This window comes from Lutra lutra, chromosome 14, assembly GCF_902655055.1.
Source record: "Lutra lutra chromosome 14, mLutLut1.2, whole genome shotgun sequence".
NCBI classification, from domain to species: Eukaryota; Metazoa; Chordata; class Mammalia; order Carnivora; family Mustelidae; genus Lutra; species Lutra lutra.
Genome location: NC_062291.1, coordinates 47,643,470 through 47,665,087, shown reverse-complemented (window position 1 = coordinate 47,665,087; position 21,618 = coordinate 47,643,470). Strand labels below are relative to the sequence as shown.

Below are 21,618 nucleotides of genomic sequence, written 5' to 3'. Positions count from 1 at the left end.
TGAACGGCATATATTGTTTTAGGAGCCGTAGCAATAAATCCTTTATCCAGTTGTAGTGTTGATAGTTATGTACTTATATTTAAATAAACAGGGGCCCCAACTTTTTCCAAACATTTATAACAAAATTTATAATTACTTTCAAACTTTTGATAAATATTTCAGTGATACATTTAACTTCTATGCACTTCAGCTTAAATATTTACACAAGAAATCTGATAAACAAAAGCAAAAAACGTTATTTCAAGTAAATAGTGTTTGCTGACCGTTTTCTTTGTAGCCCATCCCTAGGATGACCTCAGGTGCTCTGTAGTAGCGAGTCACTACGTAAGGTGTCATCATAAAACTAGTTCCTGCAGTCCTGGCCAGTCCAAAATCAAGAATCTTCAAAGTGCAGTCTGATTTTACCACGATATTACTGGGCTTTAAGTCCTTCAAAATATTAAAGACAGAAAGTGACTGCTATGATATATACAAACATTTTACAGTTCACAAGTTATTAGATCACTTAAAAAAAAAAAAAAGATTTTATTTATTTATTTGACAGACAGGGAGTGAGTGAGTGAGCACGGGACGGGCCAGAGGGAGAGAGAAAATCTCAAGGAGACTTCTTACTGAGCGGTGAGCCTGACATGGGGCTCCACATCATGACCCTGAGATCATGACCTGAACTGAAATCAAGACTCGGACGCTTAACCCACTGAGTCACCTAGGTGTCCCATTATTAGATCACTTGTAAAACTATTCCTGATAACTACTTTAATTTCTCTCATTATAATCATCATTACTACTCAGATTCATCATAATAGGCAATTCTGAAAAACTAGCTTCATGGCATTTTTCACTTATGAATACATACATACATATTAGAGAATTTGTGATGTTTTATTTTCTAGAAATTGTGATTAGCTAGAAATTATCAATGAAGTGCAATAAAAGCAATTTGTAAGGCATTTCAAAGTTATTATAGTAAAAAGAGAATCGTTAAGTTAGCATTTATGCTCACTTGTGTACTAAATTACCAGATTTTTAAAAAATCTCATTTTTAGGGCAGCCCAGGTGGCTCAATTGGTTGAGTGCCCAACTCTTATTAATTTCGGCTCAGGTCATGATCTCAGGGTCATGGGTTCCAGCCTATGGGCTCTGCACTCAGCAGGGAGTCTGCTTGAGATTCTCCCTCTCCCTCTGCTAGTGTGTTCTCTCTCTCTCAAATAAATAAATAAAATCTTTTAAAAAATGGATTTTTTTACAAAATATATTATCTCAGCAAAGTAACACAGCCTGTTCAAGAATTATATATTGCAAGCTTTGATATCACTTCAGTGTCTACTGTGATGGGTAAAGACTAATGGCTCTTTATACTACTGCATTCTAGCCTAGAAATAAGATTCCAACCTTAAATACTTTATTTTGGAAAGGTTAAGAGCACAATACAATTTTTTTGAGAAGTAATTTTTATCAAGAAAAAACAGTTAAAAAAATGCTTCAAAAATATTGCCTGAAATTCATCTTTGTATAACAATCTATATACCTTTCTACAGATGCTACTAACATTGCTAATTATATATGAGAAGAATAAGTGAATTTGTATAAATCTGTGGCAGAGGAAGTAGAACTAACTTAATATTCCAACTTCTCCCCCATACATACATACAGCTTCCTTTACATGGAAGGCCTAACCGTGATTAGTTCTAGTCAAAAGGATGGAGTGGGAGCAAAGAATAGAAGGGCCATGCACAACATCCTGTCATCTCTTCCCCTGCTGTACTGATTAGTACCCTTCCAGGTGGACCAGGTGGACCATTCCGTCAGCTGAGGTTGTTGAGAACCTAAGTAAGGCAGAATCCTTTCCCCACCATGATCTGCCCTGGACACAGAGTATGGAAAAGAAACCTTAGTTGTGTTAAGCTACTGTGAATTTAGGGTTTGTCACCTTGGCATAGCCTAGTGGTAACACTGTAATTTATAATAAGAAATACATATTTGGTCTTTGTCCCAACTACTGGCACAGAGCTCCTAAAACCCTTAGAATTATCTAAAAGGTAAGAGCAAAAAAGATGAAAGGAGGGCCTTTTGTTATTCATAAGAAGTCCCTTTCAGGGCACCTGGGTGGCTCAGTCAGTTGAACACAGGACTCTTGATTTTTTTTTTTTTTTTTTAAGGACTCTTGATTTTGGCTCAGGTCATGGATGATCTCAGAGTTGTGAGACTGAGCTCCACATGTCTGGCTCCAAAAGATTCTCTCTCACTTCCTCTCCCTCTGCATCACTCCCTCTCTCATCACTTAAAAAAAAAAAAAAAAAAAAAAAGTCCCTGTTGACCATACAGGAGTTTATGATATGAGGTCTTTTGGAAAGTTCCAAAGGATGGTGGCTGGTTGCGGGGGCGGTGGGATGGGGTGGGGTGGGGTGGGGAAGACAACAAAGTAATTAAAGGGTTGGAACTTCTAGCATTTCTTAGCCCACACCTCCAAGGAGGGAAGAGGGCTAAAGCCTGAGTTCCATCATCAAAGGCCAATGATTTAATCAATCATGCCAGGTAATGAAGTCTCCATAAAAAAACAAAAGGACTGGTAAGGAGAACTTGTAGGTTGCTGAACATGTAAAGTGCTGAGAGACTGGTACACCCAGAGAGGGCATGGAAGCAGTTCCCCTTCCCATTTACCTTACCCAATACCTCTCTCCATCTGGCTGTTTTTGAGTTATGTCCTTTGTAATAAACTGGTAATCTAGTAAGTAAAATGTTTTCCTGATTTCTGTAGTAAATTTCTGTAGTAAATTAATTGAGCCTGAGGAGGGGGTTTTTGCAAACCTCTGAATTCCAGCCAGTAGGTCAGAACCACAGGTAACAACCTGGGATTGAGATTGGCATCTGAACAGCCAGCACTTGTAGGACTAATCCCTTAACCTGTTGGATCTGATGCTATTTCCAGGTAGGTAATATCAGGATTGAGTTAAAATACAAGACACCCAGCTTGTGTCCAGAGAACCTGGACTTGCTTGTGCGGGAAAAACTACCACACATTTGGTATCAGAAGTAATAATATAAGAGTAAAGGAGACACCTAGAAATGTTTCTCCTTTATACTTGTCTATTCCAACACAGAAATTAGTGTCAGAAATGGGGTGTTACTATTATGAACACAGGATCATAGCTTAGCAGCATTAGCAGCAGGCAGCAGGGAAACTAATAGCAGAGGGTGGACATACGATTCAGGTTATGTAATAGCAAAACATTTCGTGATACCGCCCCTTGCAATAACCTGGAAAGCACAGCACTTGCATAATTAACCTGAAACTCTAGAACAAGGGTTGACAAATTAAGGCCTGTTTGTTTTTGTGAAGAAAATTTTATAACACAGTCCTGCCCATTTAACCACATACTGTATACAGCTGCTTCTGTGCTACAATGGCAGGAGTTGAATAGCGGTGAGACTCTATGACCTGCAAAGCCCAAAATATTTACTATCAAGACTTTATAGAAAAAGGTAGCTGATCCCTGCTCTGGAAGAGACTGGAAAGCAAAACTTCAGTAGTGTGTTGGTGGCTACTGGCAGCATTTGAAAGAATTGGCCAGTTTAAAAACAGAAATGAAAGGGAATCAGAATCTAGAATTTTAGGACCTTGCCGTTCTAGAAAAATTAAATGTTACTAAACCCTTAAAAAAAGGGGCAGATTGTCCAGTAAATCTCTTCCCCAGATATTCCTTGACTTCATAATGGGGTTATGTCCCAATAAACCCTTATAAGTTGAAAATATCATAAGTTAAAAATGCATTTAATACACCTAACCTATCAAACATCATAGCTTAGGCTAGTCTACCTTAAACATGCTCTGAACACTTATCTTAGACTACTGTTAGGCAAAATCATCTAACGCAAACCCTATTTTATAACAAAGTATTGGAATATCTCACGTAATTTATTGAGCAGTGTACTGAAAGTGAAAATCAGAATGACTCTATGGGTACAGAATACTTGTAGGTGTAGCTAACTGGGAGCTGTGGCTCACTGTTGCTGCCCAGCATCAAGGGAGATTAGTGTACTACATACTGCTAACCCAGGAAAAAAAATCAAAATTCAAAGTATGAAATGCATATCACTTTTCACACCATTGTAAAGTCAAAAAATTAGGTTGAACCACCATTAATGACCATCTGTACTCTTCCATTTTATTAATGAGCCTTGAGATTATTATTAATGAGATTATTTGTTGAGGCAATGGAATGTGAGGGAATATGATGTTCACCAAATCTGAAAAATACACTTGATTTGATTAAATATACTTATTAAATACACTTGATTTAGCTTGGTTTCTCCTCTGCTATCTTTCACCATGAGAAAATCATGTGCCTCAGAGCCATCATGTGCCTCAGAGCCAGCCACTCCTTCAGCCTGAAAGCTGAACAAGGACAAACCCTGTCTGACCCCATGATCTGGAGCAGTGCCACACAACCAACCTGCAGAGCCCTGAGCAAGCAATGTTATGTCAAGCCACCAATATTTTGGATTTGTTTTTCAGGCATTATTTGCACATAATAAATCTGAAAACCCTTGAGGGAAAAAGAACTGCATTCTTTCAGTTGATGAAAATGTCTCAGACTTGCCAACAGAAAAGCCTGAAAGTTTAAAGGCAGACATTAAGTCAAAGATATACACCCAGGAACTAACAAATATGCTATGAAAATAACTATAATTAAAAAGAAGGTTTCTAAGTTTCTGAGAGAGCTGTACTATCAAAAAACTCCATTAGGCTGTGACTTTTCTAGCCTGAAAACAATGGTTTTCAAATTCAGGGCAATTCTGCCCCCAGGGGATAGTTTGCAGGGTCTGGAGACATTTTTGGTTGTCACAATTGGGGAGTACTGGTGGCATCTAGTGAGTAGAGGCCAGGAATGTGCTAAACATTCTATAGTACACAGGATAGCTCCTCAAAAGAAACAACTCTTCATTCAAATCATCAACAGTGTCAAGACTGAAAAGGACTGCCTTAAAAGGACACTTGGGCCCCCAATCTTGTACAGATGGTAAGCTGAGAAAGCTGAGCAGACCCCAAGGAGAACACATTTTCCAATAACCACTTTAGATATACTCAAAAGGACAGTAGAAAAGAAAGACTCTTCACAGAGTGGAGCCAGGTACTACACGAGAACAGTGGACAGAGCATTCCTTGCAGAAATGAGATTTAGGGACTAACCAACCCTCACCCCCACTTTCCCCAAAGGAAGTGACATAGTGTCTTCCCAACAGAAATGTCTTTTTTAAAGTAATTTTAAAGATGTATTTATTTATTTGAGAGAGAACATGTGTGGTGGGACAGAGAGTCTATGTCAAGCACGGATCCCAGTACAGGGCTTAATCCCATGATGCTGAGATCATGACCTGAGCCAAAACCAGGAGTCAGATGCTTACCTGACTGTACCATCCAGGGACCTCTGCCCAACAAAATTTCAAATTACAAATGACCAGTGACTAAACTTTCAATTTCCCAAATGGGACTGTTTATTGGATCTGAAGAAGAGATTACGCTCCATCGCTTCGGAAATAAATACCTTGAGAGACTAGGACTTAGGGTTATCTCCCCTAACCAGGGGGTGAGTGTACTATGTGTAGAATCAAGGGAGCAAAGAAATGTTTGATGACCAGAAGGGTAGACTGTGACAGAGACTAATGCTCACCACCATTCTGAAGTCTGCCTTTCACATTTCCCTGTCCCTTATAATTAGGCAGGTCCTCGTGTTCTGCCAATGTGCTCCAGAGCAGAAGTGATGTGTGTCACTTCCAGGCCAAAGCATAGAAGAGGCAGTACACTTGGCTTTCTCCTCCCCTGAAACAATGACCAGGAACTATGCACATGGTGGAGACTGGGTCTCTGTTTTACTGTGTGGAACCCCATTCCAGTCCTGACTTGTACTAAAACCCTAAGGGATATTTTACCAGGCAAACCATCTTAGACCACAGAGGTATTAGGCTGGGGTGAAGGGTATTTAGACTTAGTAGTAGACCAGAGAGATGAGTATCAGTTGTGGCCTCAAGACCACCTATAGGAGTGGGTGTGACCCAAAGTTACTTAAGGAACAAACATCAAATAAAACACTGGAGGAGCAGTCTCCAGAACTTACTGTATGAAGGAAATAGGAACAAGTGACACCAGAGATGTCCTACAGTGAGTCCTGAGGTGTCTGTTCTGATCCCTGGTTCAGGATCCCATCCAGCTGCTAGCAGTATTGGTTGCTGAGTTTTCAGCAAATCTCTCTCCTGGAATTGTCTTCAGATACAGAGAGCCACCTTTTCCAAGGTCATGCTGCTCCTCAAAGTCCAACTGAGTCACCAGCTGAGGACTCTGGAATGACTGTATCCAATTCAACTTTTCCCTCTGTCCAGTATTACTTCCTTTACTCCCTTAAAAGATGTTGATGCTGAGGGGACTCCCCAACAAACTTCTTACATGTATATCTTCTCCATCCTAGAGATTGTTTCCCAGATATCCTGACCTAAGATAAAGGCACATTCCTCTTCATAGGCAACAAATCCTCATATATCTTACTAGCTCAAATTTATTATGTAAGTTTTCTACAGTTGTACTGTATTTTTACCACTTTATCCATCCACACTAAGGGAATATGTTAAAATATCCCAATTGTATCATGTTTGTATAATTCTTCTATTTTCCACAGTTTAAGGTTTGTGTATTACAACTCCACTGCATATATAATGTTCTTGACAGTTACTTATCCACATAGTAGATTACATCCTTTTTCCTCATAAAGTCACTGAAAAATGCTTTGTCTCTGGCCCCACCATATTCAGTGCAGTTGATTAAATAGAATCATCCTTGTTCTCTTGTTTTATTTTCCCAGTACATCTTTGCCAATAACTTTGCTTTCAGTCTTTGGAAGCTAGCTACAATTGTTTGCATTACAGAAGCACACAGCTGTTGTTGGTACTGTGTGTCAAATTTGAACTCTGTTCATTAAGGGATTAATCCCCCTACCCATTATGTTATATATTGGTCTTCTGGTAATTTAATGTTTCCTTTCTAAGTTTCTTTCTATTTCCTTTGTTTCCTCTTCTATCATGTAGTCTGTGATTTCTGTTTTACCCACCTGCTAACCCCATTAATCTGAAAATTTTCTATTTGGAAGGTTTTACTTTACTAAAATCAAATTAACTTCCATGGAGGCAGATTACTGTCCTGGCCCACAGGGCAAAAGAAACTCATTAGCCTCATACAATATATAATGGGATGAGGAAGAGAATATACTTCCCCATGTAAAGAGAATATATATATATTTCTCTTATGTTGCCTAAAGATGGCATTAAACATAACATTACTAGCAGTTGCATAGGCTATACAGCAATTCAGTTAGAATGATAACTAAGAATAAGCCTAAATATCTCACATACACAATTGTTGTAAAATAGATAACTTGAGCACAAATCTCTGTATTCATTTTGAGTTAGGTTATTTGACACAAGATAGCTCAAAGATATAATTCCACTGAATTAAATATTTTTCAAGAAATTCCTCTCAAATTAGATGCTATTCTCTTCAAAGAATAAGCTAGAACTAAAACTAAAATACAAAAATACATGTCCACACAAAAACCTGCACACACACGTTCATGTCAGCATTGCTCATGATAGCCAAAAAATGGTTAGCAAGCCAAATGTCTCTCAAATGATGAATGGATATACAAAATGTGGTATACATCCATAAAGCAAACTATTATTTGACGATAAAAAGAAATGAAGTACTGATACATGATAAATAGATGGACGAACCTTGAGAACACTATGCTAGGGAAAAGAAGTCAGACACAAAAGACCACATTATATATAAATAATTCCATTTATATGAAATATCCAGAATTGGCAAATATATGGAGATAGAAAGTACGTTAGTAGTTGTGTAGGGCCAGGGGTGAAGGGAGTAACAGGAACTGAAGGCTAACAAGTACATGATTTCTTTAAGGTTGGTGAAAATGTTCTAAAATTATATTGTGGTGACGGTTGTACAACCTTAGAATATAATTGCACACTTTATGAACTGTATGGTATGTGAATTACATGTCAATAAAGCAGTTAAAAAACAGATTACAAAAATATAAACTATTTCTGTATATATGAGAAATACAACTCTGATACTCAGTTCTATGTAATTGGTAATGAAAGCAGGATATTTTATATACTACTTCATTTCAGAGCAAAACTAAGCTTATACCACTTCACGTAAATCAGAGAAATACAACTTTCCCAAAATACAATTAAAGGAAAATGGAAAATGGAAGAGTAGACTGCTCCACAGAAACACCAAAAAGAGCAAAATGGATCAGAAAAAACTTTTTCAGAAATCTGGAAAACAGTCAAATGTTCACAACAACCAAGTAAATGCAGAATCAAGAAAAAGGCAACTTAAAAACAAGAGGAAAGGGGCGCCTGGGTGGCTCAGTTGGTTAAGCGACTGCCTTTGGCTCAGGTCATGATCCCAGAGTCCCGGGATCGAGTTCCGCATCGGGCTCCCAGCTCCATGGGGAGTCTGCTTGTCCCTCTGACCTTCTCCCCTCTCATGCTCTCTCTCTCTCACTCTCTCTCAAATAAATAAATAAAAATCTTAAAAAAAAAAAAAAGAGGAAAGATGTGTGGTGTTTTCACAAGCCCTTGTCCCACCCATCTTCCTGGTTGGGTGGGAGGGTCTTGAAGAAAGCAGCCTGCATTCTCCCTGTGGGACTCTAGATTGGGCTAGACAGAGGGCGTTCCTCAAAAACACTGTGAGGCAAATCAATAACCCATTATGCCTGTGACAAAACATTAAAGTTGAAGAAAACATGACATGGCATACCATCAAGTGTGCAAAATATGCATGATGGAAGTCCCAAATAAGAGGCAAAAAAAAAAAAAAAAAAAAAAAAAGCAGAAAAAAATGACTGAGAACCTACAAATTTATGAAAGATATAAATCTACACATTCAAGCTATTCAGTGAACTCCAAGGATAAAAGCAAAAGAGATCTGCACTGAGACACATTTTAAACTGCTGAAAACCAAACACAAAAAGAAAATCTTAAGAATCAAGAGAAGCAACTTGTTATTTGTAAGAGATCCTCAATGAAATTAACAAGTGATTTCTCAAAAGAAATCATACAGGTCAAAAGGCAGTGAAAAGATACATTTAAACTGCTGAAAGAAAAACAATGCCAAACAAAAATTCTATTTCTCCTTCAAAAGGACACTCAACAGTAAACTGAAGCTGTGAGAAGAAATAAAAAATACTAGTAAAGGTATTTACATAGGTATACACAAAGGTCAGTATTACTATGTTTAGGGCTTCTAACTCCTATTTTTTTCCAATATGATTTAAGAGACAAATGCATTAAACAATAATTACATTTCTATCTTATTGGGCACACAGTGTATAAATAGTAAGCTACAACACAATGGGGAAAGAACAGACTGTATACGGGAGTAGAGTTTTTGTGACAATAAAGTGGTAATAATTCAAAATAAATTGTTATTAGTTAAAGAGACTAATCACAATCCCAATGGTAGCTTTTAAGAAATACTCCCTCCAAAGATAGAAGAATATGTATTTTCTAAGCACACATGGAATATTCTCCAGAACAGACCACATGTTAGGTGACTGAACAAGTCTCAACAAATTTTAAAAGATGGAAATTATACAATGTATCTTTTCTGACCACAATGGAATGAAGCTAGAAATCAAGAAATAAGGAATACTGGAAAATTCACAAATTTGTGGAAATTAAACACATACTCTCAAACAACCAAAAGGTCAAAGAACAATTCATAAGGAAAATGAGAAAATACTTTGAGATGAATGAAAATGAAAACACAACACACAAAAATTAAGGGAATACAGAAAAAGCAAGCTCAGAGGACAATTTCATAGCTGTGTTATGAGCTGCTAATAAGTCTGTGTTGTTTTGTTATGGTGGCTCAAGAAAACTAATACAACATAAGTAAATAGAAAGACACTCAATGGGTGTCCGTGAATTGGAATACTAAATATAGGTTAAGAAGACAAAACAACCCAAGCAATCTACCGAGTCAATAAATGAAATCTTTATTAAAATTCCAGTGGCCTTTTTGCAGAAATGGAAAAGCTGATATTCAAATCCACATGAGTCACAAGGAGCCCTGAATAGTCAAAACAATGTTTAAAAAGAAGAATAAAGTTGGAGGGTTCACACTTTCCCATTTTTCAAAACTTACTAGATGGCTACAGTTATCACTTTATCTATTTTTTTCTTTCATTGATTGTGCTTTTGGTACCATTTGTAAGAATTTATTGTCAAGTCATTAAGGTTTACCCTTATATTTTCTTTTAAGAGTTTTATAGCTTTAGCTTTTATGTTTAAGTCATTGACCCATTTTAAGTTAATTTTTGTGTATGGTGTGAAGTAAGGATCCAAATTCATTCCTTTGCTTGTGGAAATCCAATTGTCCTAGCCCCACTTATTAAAGATACTTATTTTTTCCCAATTGAATGGTCTTTGACACCCTTGTTGAAAATTATATAGGTAGGTGATTTTATTTCTGGACTCTTAAAAGTTCTCTATTCAACCAGTCTATGTCTGTGTCCTTACAGCAGTTCCACATAATTCTGAAACTTGAATTTCATGAAAACTAAAAACTTTTGTGCAACAAAGGATATCAAGAAAGTGAAAAGACAATATACAAAATGAGAGAAAATATTTACAAATCACGTATCTGATCAGGGTCTAGTATCTTATATATATTATACTTATATAATATATAAAGAGTTTCTATAATTCAACTTACATATATGTATATATATATAATATATAAAGAACTTACATATATAATATATAAAGAACTTCTATAACTCAACAATGAAAAGACAAAAGAACCCATTTAAAAAAATGGCCAAAGGTCTTGAACAGACACTTCACCCAAAAAGATATACAAATGACCAACGAGCATATGAAAACATTCAACATCCTTAGTCATTAGGGAAATGCAAATCACAAGGAGATACCACTTTGTACTCACTAGGATGGTTAGAATAAAAGCCAGCAAGTATTGGCAAAGATTTGGAGAAATCAGAACCTTCACACATTGCTATGGGGAATGCAAAATGGTATAGCCACTGTTGAGTACAGTTTGGTAGTTGTTCTAAAAGTTAAATATATAATTACCATAGGCCCCAATCCTGGGAAGATACTCAAAAGAATTGAAAACAGGAACTCAGACAAATACTTGTATATGAATGTTACAGCAGCACTATCCACAAAAGCTAAAAGGTAGAAATAATGCAAACGTCTATCAGTGGATGAATGGATAAACAAAATGCAGTACATATATACATTATTATATCATTCAGTCATAAAAAGGAATGAACTATTGATACATGCTACAACATGAATGAGACTGGCAACATTATGCTAAGTTAAAGAAACTAAACACAAACGGTTAGATTCCATTTATATGAAATATCCAGAAGAGATATTTTCATATTTTCATTTTACACAGTCACAGAAAGCCAACTGGGATGAGGCCAAGGGCTAGGGAGAGAGAGAGGGGGACTGATTGCTTAATGGGTATGAGGATTCTGGAGGCAATGAAAATATTTTGAAATTTTGTATTGGTGGTAGATGAACAATGTTGTGGATATAGTAAATGTCAATGAATTGAACCCTTTAAGATGGTTAATTTTATGTTAGGTGAATTTCACCTCAATAATTTAAAAAAAGAATATGATAATAGTTTTTTCTACTAACCCGATGAATAATTCCAGCAGAGTGAAGGTGCTTGATTCCACACAGCATCTGATAGAGAAGGTAGGACATTCTCTCATGATCTAGTTCCATCTGAATCACTTGGCAAAGATTTGCATCCATGAGCTCCATGACTATGTAACTTCATGGGTGAAAAAAGATGACAGCTAAAGTGTACAGCAACAGTCTAAGAATAATGTATAAACATAAAATTTTAATTATCACACTTACACATCTTGAAATTCTTCTAGGGATTTCTGTGGTGTGAAAACATTCAAAAGGCCAATTATCTGTGGCAAAAGCAAAGAGACAGAAAAATTAGACAGCACTACTACTAATAATACTTTCATTTAGGAACAGCAAATACATGGGTTAAAAAAAATCCATCGTCAGTATAAAAATTTTGAAATCTTATGTTCTAAGCCTAAGTACTCTCTCTTATTTTACATATTAAAACTTTACATCCAGGGATTGGGGGTAGGGAGGGAACCAAAGCACACAGGATCTTTAGGGAGGTGAAAATACTCTGTATGGTATTATAATAGTAGATATTATGTCATTACACATAGGTCCACACCCAAAGAACGTATAACATCAAGAGTGAACCCTAATGTAAACTACTGACTCTGAATAATAAGGATACATTGAGTGATTATAATGAATGTACCAGTCTGGTGGGGGGGATACAGATAATGAGGGAGACTATGCATGTGAGGGGGCAGGAGTATATGGGAGATCTCTGCACCTTCCTCTCCTTTTTGCTGTGAACCTAAAAATGCTCTTAAAAAAAAAAAAAAAAAAAAAAACAAACCTATCAACAGAAGAGCACCACATACCCATTCCATTTATGAATACTCAATTATCAAGGATCTATATTATACAATTCTCTATAAAATTTGTAAGCAAATTTTAAATATCTTCTACCTGCTCTTATCTAATTTAATACCTGTATATAATCTCAACCCTCCCTGTTAACATCCTCAGTTTTCATAGTACTGAACTTTCCAAGTTTTCTTCATTCCCAAACTATTCACTGGTTCATCCAGAGACATGCCCTCTTTCCCAGCATTCTGTCTTTCTAATCCTTTTCTTTTCTCTACCTGTACCTTATTACCTATATTACATAGGCAATATATGTTGTTGTTGGGTATTTTGTGTGTGTGTGTGTCTAAACATCTCTATGTGGATAATTTCCAAATATACATTAAAAGTCCTTGCTTAGGGGCGCCTGGGTGGCTCAGTGTGTTAGGCCTCTGCCTTCGGCTCGGGTCATGATCCCGGGGTCCTGGGATCGAGCCTCGCATCGAGCTCTCTGCTCGGCAGGGAGCCTGCTTCCCTTCCTCTCTCTCTGCCTGCCTCTCTGCCTACTTGTAATCTCTGTCAGGTTGATAAATAAAAATCTTTATTAAAAAAAAAAGTCCTTGCTTAGTTTGTAAGTCTCAAATATATATTGCCTATATATTGCCACTTCACATGAAAATCTCAAAAATATAAAATTGAACTCATTATCATTCCTATCCAAACCCTTTACTTTTCCAGAGTGCCTCCTCTTTTATAAGAGAAGGTTCAGTAAAAGAGAAGGCTCACAGTGATTTTTTTTACTTTTTCAGTATTTGCACCATAATAAATGTTGAAAAGAATACTATCCCATTCTTCTGTCAGCTGAACTTTAACCTCTTCTTCCCATTCCCTGTGCTACTATATAGATAGAGGATTTTAACATCTCATCTAGATTGTTCATGCTATAATTACTTCTCACGTTAAGGTTCCCTAAACAATGGTTTCCATTGTATTGCCTACAATATGGTTAAAAACAAAACAAAACAAAACAAAACAAAACAAAAAAAAAACCAGATGATATTACGGACCTCTTCAAAAACTTAATGCCAGAAAAAAAAAAAAAAATCCAAAACTCCCTTGCAATACATTCAAAGCCTTCCTTCAAGGACAGAACATCAACCCAGTTCATCTCCTGTTAAACTCTCTATTAAACTTGATACTTTAGCCATCCTAAATAAGTTTAAACAATGTTACCTTTAAAAATTTTCAATGCCTTTAAACATACTCCTCCCTGTCCTTGTCATATTTATCTAATGAATCCAGTTACCTTCAAAATTGATTATGTAGCCTGACAACCTCTAGTCCTTGACAGGTTGCTGAATATTTACTTAGTCCCCACAATATCTTACATGTTATCATGGCATTTAACACAGTATCATGTAGTCTTGTTTTCAAGCCTCATTCTTATCACACCAAGATCTTTGTTAGAAAGAATTATTCACTTTTTCAGCCCTGGCACCATAGGGAGATACCTGACACACATTTTTAAAACATTTGTTGACAATTAGGGATAGGAAAGTTTTTCTAGACCAACTTCATGGGACAGAATCTATGTCATTCATCTAAGCATAAAGCTTTGCTTACAGAAGGCATTCAAATAGTTCTTCAGTGAATAAACTCAGAAAAATAATTTCCAGATCAGAAAAGGTCAAACAAATTTGTTTAAGATAGGGAAAGTGATAATAAAAATGCATCTAGCTGCTCTAAATGAATTAATTCCTGCCTCCTAGATAGATGAATGCACATCTAGAGACTTGGAGAAATAGTAAAACTCTTCATATCTGAGAAATCCTATAGTAGAAGAGAAGTGTTAAAGATGAAGAGCGTATAAAGACAAGAGATTAGTGGTTGCTTAGAGCCAAGAGGGGTGGGAGATAGGAAAATGAGAGCTAAACAATATGGAGTCTTTCTGAGGTGATGAAAATGTTCCAGAACTATGGAAAGTCACATATACCAGTGAATATACTAAACCACTGAATTGTACACATTAAATGAATAAACTGTACAGTATGTGAATTGCATCTCAATAAAGTAGTTATAAAATAAAAAATTAAGACACCTGTCTTACTTTTCAAAAAGGAAAGTAAAGGAAATTATATCAATCAAAGACTGGAGAGTCAAACAAAAGCCAAGGACTGATTAAGTGGTTGATATATAAGTACTCTGAGAGAAGTAACACTTACTAGGAGCAGGCAAAAATTCACTGATAAACTGTACTTCCTTCTGTGAATAAAACGACGACGACAACAAAGAATAGCAGCAGTAGATCAGAAACATGACCAGAAACATGAAAATATGAAGATCTCAAAAAGGCATCATAATATCCATGTGAATAAGATGAAGAATTCAGGAGAGATGGGTAATTTTTATAGTTACACATGTCATTTTTGTGGTATACTCAAGGGTCACTAATGAACTAATCCAGCAATTATGAAGGCATCCTGAGCAAAACTGGGATGTGAAACTAGCAAGTGAAAAGTCAGAACAAAGGAAAAAGCAATCCCCAACAGTCTGGGAAGAGAAACCAGATTTCACATGTGAAATTCTAGGGAGGAATAGGAAGTACTATACTTAACTTCCAAAACCAAAAGACAAAAAGTAAAAGATGGGGGGCACCTGGCTTGCTCAGTCAGTACAGCATGTGACTCCTGATTTTGAGGTTATAAGTTCAAGCCCTAAGTCAGGTGTGGAGCTTATTTATAAATAAAATCTTAGTAAAAGACGGGAAAGATGTGTCTATTACCAGGCCTGTGACAAAGAATAATTTGCTAAGACAATGTGAATCAAATGGTGACCTGATTTCTAAATAGGATTATAATGTCCATGGTTAAGAGGAGGTAACATGCCTCAGTTATCTTGGAGAATTCAATCAGACATGAAGTACTGTGTGCTAGGTGACATACTAAAGTATGTTTGGAGATAAGTGACCAAGTTGAAAGACAAACTCAAAAGCATCTATGAAAACAGTAGGAAATGCAGAACGATTTGAATGTATCTAGTACCACTGAAGTATATGCTTAAAATGGCTAAGAATAGTGAATTTTATATTATATATATATTATATATACTATATATATATAGTATTTATATTATTTTACCACAATTTAAAAAAAAATTAAAAAAAGAGGTGGGAAAAAACAGAGATGTTTAGACTAGTGAAGAGATTATCTGTGTGGAACATGAAACTGCTGAAAAGGCAAAACATTACAAAAACGTCTATCCATTAGGAGTATAAAAATTCCATTATTATTTCTGATTTCTCTATATTGCTGACCCTTGAACAACATGGGCTCAAACTGTGTAGGTACACTTATACATGGACTTTTCTGGGTAAATATAGTACAGTACTGTGCGAGAATTTTCCTTATGATTTTAGTTAACGTTTTTTGTCTAGCTTACTTTAAGAACACATATAATACACAAAATATGTGTTAATCAACTACTTATGTTATCAGTAAGGCTTCCAGTCAATAGTATGCTATCAGTTGTCAAGTTTGGAGTTGTCAAAAGTTATATGCAGATTTCAACTGCACAGGGGGTTGACATTCCTAACTCCCACATTGTTCATAGGTCAACTATATTTAGTTTTATATTCATTCTCTGAACAAATATGTTTTGAACATCTACTCTATATCAGTACTCTTGTAGGTGCCAAGGGTACTGCTTGCATGGACCCTGCCATACCCATCGAGGGTGAACTATGTGAAACAGGCTTTCCATGCCCTCCATCTAGTCGATGGAACCAAGTTTTTTTGCAGTCACCGAGGCTCGGGAAATAGAAGTCATTGGCCATGTACCCAATGCAAAACTAAGCAATATCACCACCATCATCGCCATGAAACAGACTACAAGGGGGCATGAGCAGCTAGCTCTGAGGGCAGAAGGCCACCAGCAAAACTCTGACAAGCAACATGGCTGGCTCCCATCTAGAATAAGAATGGCTAACACGACTTGTTCCCTATCACTGACTTTAATCTATACCTCTTTTTAAATGCTGTTCTTTCTCTCTGGGAGGCCCTTTTCCTTCAACAATCCAATTTTACCCCATTTTAAAGAATTAGTCTAAAGCCATGTTTTCTCAAAGCTTTCCATTTCATGAAATCTCATGCAATCTTCTCTCTCCTGAAATCTCAGCACTTAATTTCCATCTACCACAATTTGACAAACTTCCACTGCTTTATAATATTTGGTATTTCATTATGTATTTGTCTTCAAAATAACACTATAAATTATCCCAAATAAGAAGCCTCATCCTTAACTTCCATGAATTTCCCCCCTCAGTGACTAATCTAGTAACTCCAGCACATAGAGTGCACAGCTCTCAAAATGTTGTAAACTGTGTTATCTGCAATCAGAAAGCAGTGAGCTTATTTTATTTTACAAACTCCTTTGGACAAATACCACAAGACCTCTCCAGTCAGATGCTTTTGGTTTAGCGCTTCATAAAACTCTCCCTTGTATAATTCACTCCTAGTTTATTTCCTCTAGGCTGAGAGAGATCATTCCATTAAAATAATCATAAAAGCATGCTTAATTAAGTTTAAAAAAGTGTAACTATGTCTTCTCAAAATGAAAGTTATATGTTTAAGTCATTATAATCATTAAGGAAAAGGAATTAAGGATATTTCCCTAATTTCATTTAAGTATTTTTTCAAGTTTCTGCTAAACTGCTTTATAAAATCACAGACTATCTTCAACCTAAAGTGACCAGTGAGTATCAGTATCACTTTAAAAAGTGTGAATAGGGTAGGGAGAAATGATTTGAATTTTGTATATAATATTATTGAATAAAATTCCACTGTCAAAGTAAAATGGGAACAATTTCATCTCTGTGCTAAGGCTGGAGTTTCCTGAAATGTCAGCCTGACAGAAAACAAAAAGTAGAGAATGAGATCAAGCCTAAATAAAGTTCTTCTAAAACACCTACTTCTTTTAAAACCCCCTTTGCAAATTAAATGTCAGAAAACTATACAATCTAAATTTCAGAAGCTGTCTTCTTTTGATATAATTTGAGAAAAAATTTACAGTGTAGATATACACCCCTTTTAAATAATGTTTCAACCCAGAAGAATTTAAAGCATCTAATATATTTTTTAAAGGTTTTGTTATGTATTCATGAACAAATCTTGATTTCATCTATACTTAAGAAATTTTCTAAAATGTTCACTTACATTTTTGTGATTAACACATTTCATAAGAACTAGCTCTCTGTAAGCCCGTTTAGCATGAGTCTGGTTCTGAAATGGCCGGCTTAGCTTCTTGATAGCAACATTTCTTTCAAGAATGGCATCATAAGCTGCACTGTAACAAGAAATTCAAAACCAACAAAAAACCTTTAGAATGTGCAAAACTGAATTTATGAAACATTCATGCAGATTCCTTACTTTCTCCAAAGATAAAATGCAATTGTATCAATTTCCAATCTTTGATATTCAACATGCTTCTTCTATACCTATTACAGCATATTCCAACAATGTATAGCATTGTTAACTGTTTCTTAAAATGTTAATATATTCAATGGACTGTGAAGACAGACACAGTGCTTGTTCATTGGGTGTCCTCCAAGATCCACCTAGCATACAATGGGCACTCAATGCACAAATTTTTAATGAGTATTCAGGTGCAATAGATAGCTTCAAGCCTAAGGGAATCCTTCACCCTGTACCTACATCAAGGAAAGACAGGATTAAAGAATACATATGGTTGGGGCGCCTGGGTGGCTCGGTGGGTTAAAGCCTCTGCCTTCGGCTCGGGTCATGATCCCAGGTCGTGGGATCGAGCCCCACATCAGGCTCTCTGCTCAGCAGGGAGCCTGCTTCCTCCTCTCTCTCTCTCTCTGTCTGCCTCTCTGCCTACTTGTGATCTCTGTCAAAAAATAAATAAAATCTTAAAAAAAAAAAAAAAGAATACATATGGCCATAAATTCTACCCAAATACTTGCTGAAGAATTCTACATAAGTAGATCACTTACATCTTCCATGGACACAACAAAATGAATGCAGAAAGAGAAAAGAATACACATAAAAAGGTATATAAAAGGTTATTTTACAATATAAAAAGTACTTAGGATTTGTCTTAAAGGAAGAATTAAAAAATCAAGTTTACAAATATAAATGCCGGATCTCAGGACATTGGAAGCTGCTTTGTAACTGTTAATGAAACACCTATAATTCTGTGACATAATACCATCCTCATTACTCTTCCTATCTTCTACCATGTGATGCTGACTAAAAAGCATGTTTTGCAAATGACAGAGCAGAGAAAGTAAAGCACAAATAAGGAGAACTATCTTAAAATTATAGAATATTATGATTGAAAGAGACTTTAAAAATCATTTGAATTCACCACATCTAGAGGTTAAATTGCCCAAGGTTTAATCAGAAAGTTAAAAGCAAAGCTGAGACCAAAAGATGAAGACATGAGGTTATTACTTTTCATACTGGACTACCTAAAATACTGTAGGACTTCTGTTTATGTGATATTTGGAAAGTTTACACACTGCTAATTAAAATTATTCTCTCATCTAACTGAAAACTTGAGTTTGTTCTCTAGCTATCTCACTTGATATCAAACGTAGTGAAGAAATATGTATTAAAACATTGGTACTCTGGCATAAATGGACACATCTACACATAATATATATGCCTTAACTATAGTGTGTGTGTGTCTGTATATACACACACATACATACACACATAGCATATACAAAACAGATACACATAGCAAAACAGACATAAATATTATAATCTTAAGTTAGAAAATGTCATATTTACAGATATGTTCTCCCCAATTTAAAAACAAACAAACATTAGGGGTCATAAAAAAATAGAAGTTTTGACTGTTTCAGATCAAGTATGTTTTATTTGTAAGCACTGAATTTATTTCTATTAACATTTTATTCTGTTAAATCAAAGTAATATTTCCAACTCTGAAGTATCTGAGTAGGCTGCATCACTTTGTATTTAGATTTAGAGTTAGATTTCTAATAGTTGATACTTAAATGTGCACAAACTAGAGATCCCAACCAGGCCCCTATGAATCTTACTATCAATGGGCCCAAAATAATACCTTTAAAAAAAAATTAAGTTCTTCAATTGATTCTGATGGTAACAGAGTGAGTTTAAAAAAAATTTTTTTTAAAGATTTATTTACTTATTTTAGAGAGAGAGTGAGAAAGAGAGAGAGAGAAAGAGAGAAAGCACACAGTGGGGAGGGGCAGAGGGAAAGAGAAATTTAAGCTGACTCCACATAGAGTGTGGAACCCCATGTGGGGCTCAAATTTATGACGTGGAGATCACAACCTGAGCTGAAACAGAGTCAGATACTTAACCACTGTGCCACTCAAGTGCCCCCAGAAAACATATTTTTATTTATTTTTTAAATTTATTTGAGAGAGAGCGTGTGTGTGTGTGTATGTGCATGAGCATGGGGCAGGGCAGAAGGAGAGGGTGAAGCAGACTCCCCACTGAGCAGGGAGCCCAATAGCTAGGATCCTAAAATCACAATCTGAGCTGAAGGTAGAGGCTTAACCAACTGAGCCACCCAGGGACCCAACATAAAACATTTTAAACACTATTAAGAAGCTTATAAACAATAGTACATTCCTTACAACAACCATGTAAATTTGGTGAGAAAACTGGCTTAGAAGTGTTAATTTGCTATGAGTCACAAATACATCATAAAGCTAGAATCTGAACCACGAGCTGGCTTTCAGAATCCTTTCTGTACTGACTGCAGCACACTATTTTCTTTAAATTTAATTTGTGGTTTGCTAAATGTGGTTGGTTAAAATGACAACCAACCAGCCAATAATAGTTTATAAAATTACCCAAATTCTGAAATTTCTGGTATTATAAGTTACTTCAAGAGTAAAGAAAGAGAGTAAATGCTACTGTTCCCATTAGAGAAATCTGTTAGATTTTAGTATTTTACCATAATTCCTTTTTTTTTTTTTTTTTAAAGTAGGCTCTATACCCAGCGTGGAGCCCAACATGGGACTCAAACTCAGGACCCTGAGATCAAGACCTGGGATGAGATCAAGAATTGGACACTTAACTGACTGAGCCACCCAGATGCCCCAAGGGCTGAATTTTTTAAAAAGTAATATATTATCACAGGTAAAGTCCCCTCCCTTGTCTCTATTTTCAGAGGTAAGCATTATTCTGACTTTGGTGTTTATTAATGATTTTTATACTTTCCTACCTATGTATGCATCCATAAATTTATGGTCCTATTTTGCATATTTTAAAACTATAAATGGTACAATAATGGTACAAAAATGGTACAATAATATATATTCGGCATTTTCCTTTTAAACTCAACACTTCATTTCTGAGATTGTCCCTGTTGAAACCTAGTTCATTTTAAATGTTGTATAGTATTTCACTATATGATGATATCACAATTTTTTATTCTCATGGATAGACTTGCTGCTGTTACAAATTTTTGCTATTATAAATGGTGTTGCAAAGAACAACCCTATGTATGTCTCTTTATGTACATGTGCAAGAGTTTTTCTAGAACCTGGGAGACCTGCAGGGTCATAAACACTTCTGATTTTTTTTTATACTCTGAAATGAATCTGGTTCAAAAAGAGGTAATACACAATTATGTTGGAGTGAGGCTTAGAATTCCCCCAAACATTAGCTTATTATGCTAACTTAGTGACCTAAAATCATTAGCAGAACTGTCCCAAAAAGTGTTCTACCTTTCATTTTATAAAGAATTATGTTGGGGCACCTGGGTGGCTTAGTCAGTTGAGCGTCCGACTTTGGTTTAAGCTCTGGTCATGATCTCAGGGTCATGAAATCAGGCTACATTGGGCTTGCGCTCATTTGTAAGTGGGCTTGAGATTCTATCCCTCTGCGCTCCCCCGCTCCCCACCCCATGCGTGCTCTTTCTCTAAAACAAATAAACAAATCTAAAAAAAAAAAGAATCATGTTGATCTATAAACCCTAGGCCTTTCATAGAAATTAGCCAATAAATCAATTTTAAAGATACATATGAGTTTTGAAACACATACAATG

The 21,618-nt window shown here is 36.0% G+C and overlaps 1 protein-coding gene across 5 annotated transcripts in view; it reads right to left on the bottom strand.

The window, feature by feature from the left end:
- The window catches only part of MAPK8 (mitogen-activated protein kinase 8), a 108,360-nt gene that overhangs the window by 18,333 nt on the left and 68,409 nt on the right, over nucleotides 1-21,618 (bottom strand). For all 5 annotated transcript variants that reach the window (XM_047701939.1, XM_047701940.1, XM_047701941.1 and 2 more), the window contains 4 exons: nucleotides 17,763-17,892; nucleotides 11,983-12,041; nucleotides 11,755-11,893; nucleotides 264-429 (listed from right to left, as the gene is read on the bottom strand). In XM_047701939.1, coding sequence (XP_047557895.1) covers nucleotides 264-429; nucleotides 11,755-11,893; nucleotides 11,983-12,041; nucleotides 17,763-17,892 — 494 coding nt within the window. The remainder of the gene's footprint in view (nucleotides 1-263; nucleotides 430-11,754; nucleotides 11,894-11,982; nucleotides 12,042-17,762; nucleotides 17,893-21,618) is intronic.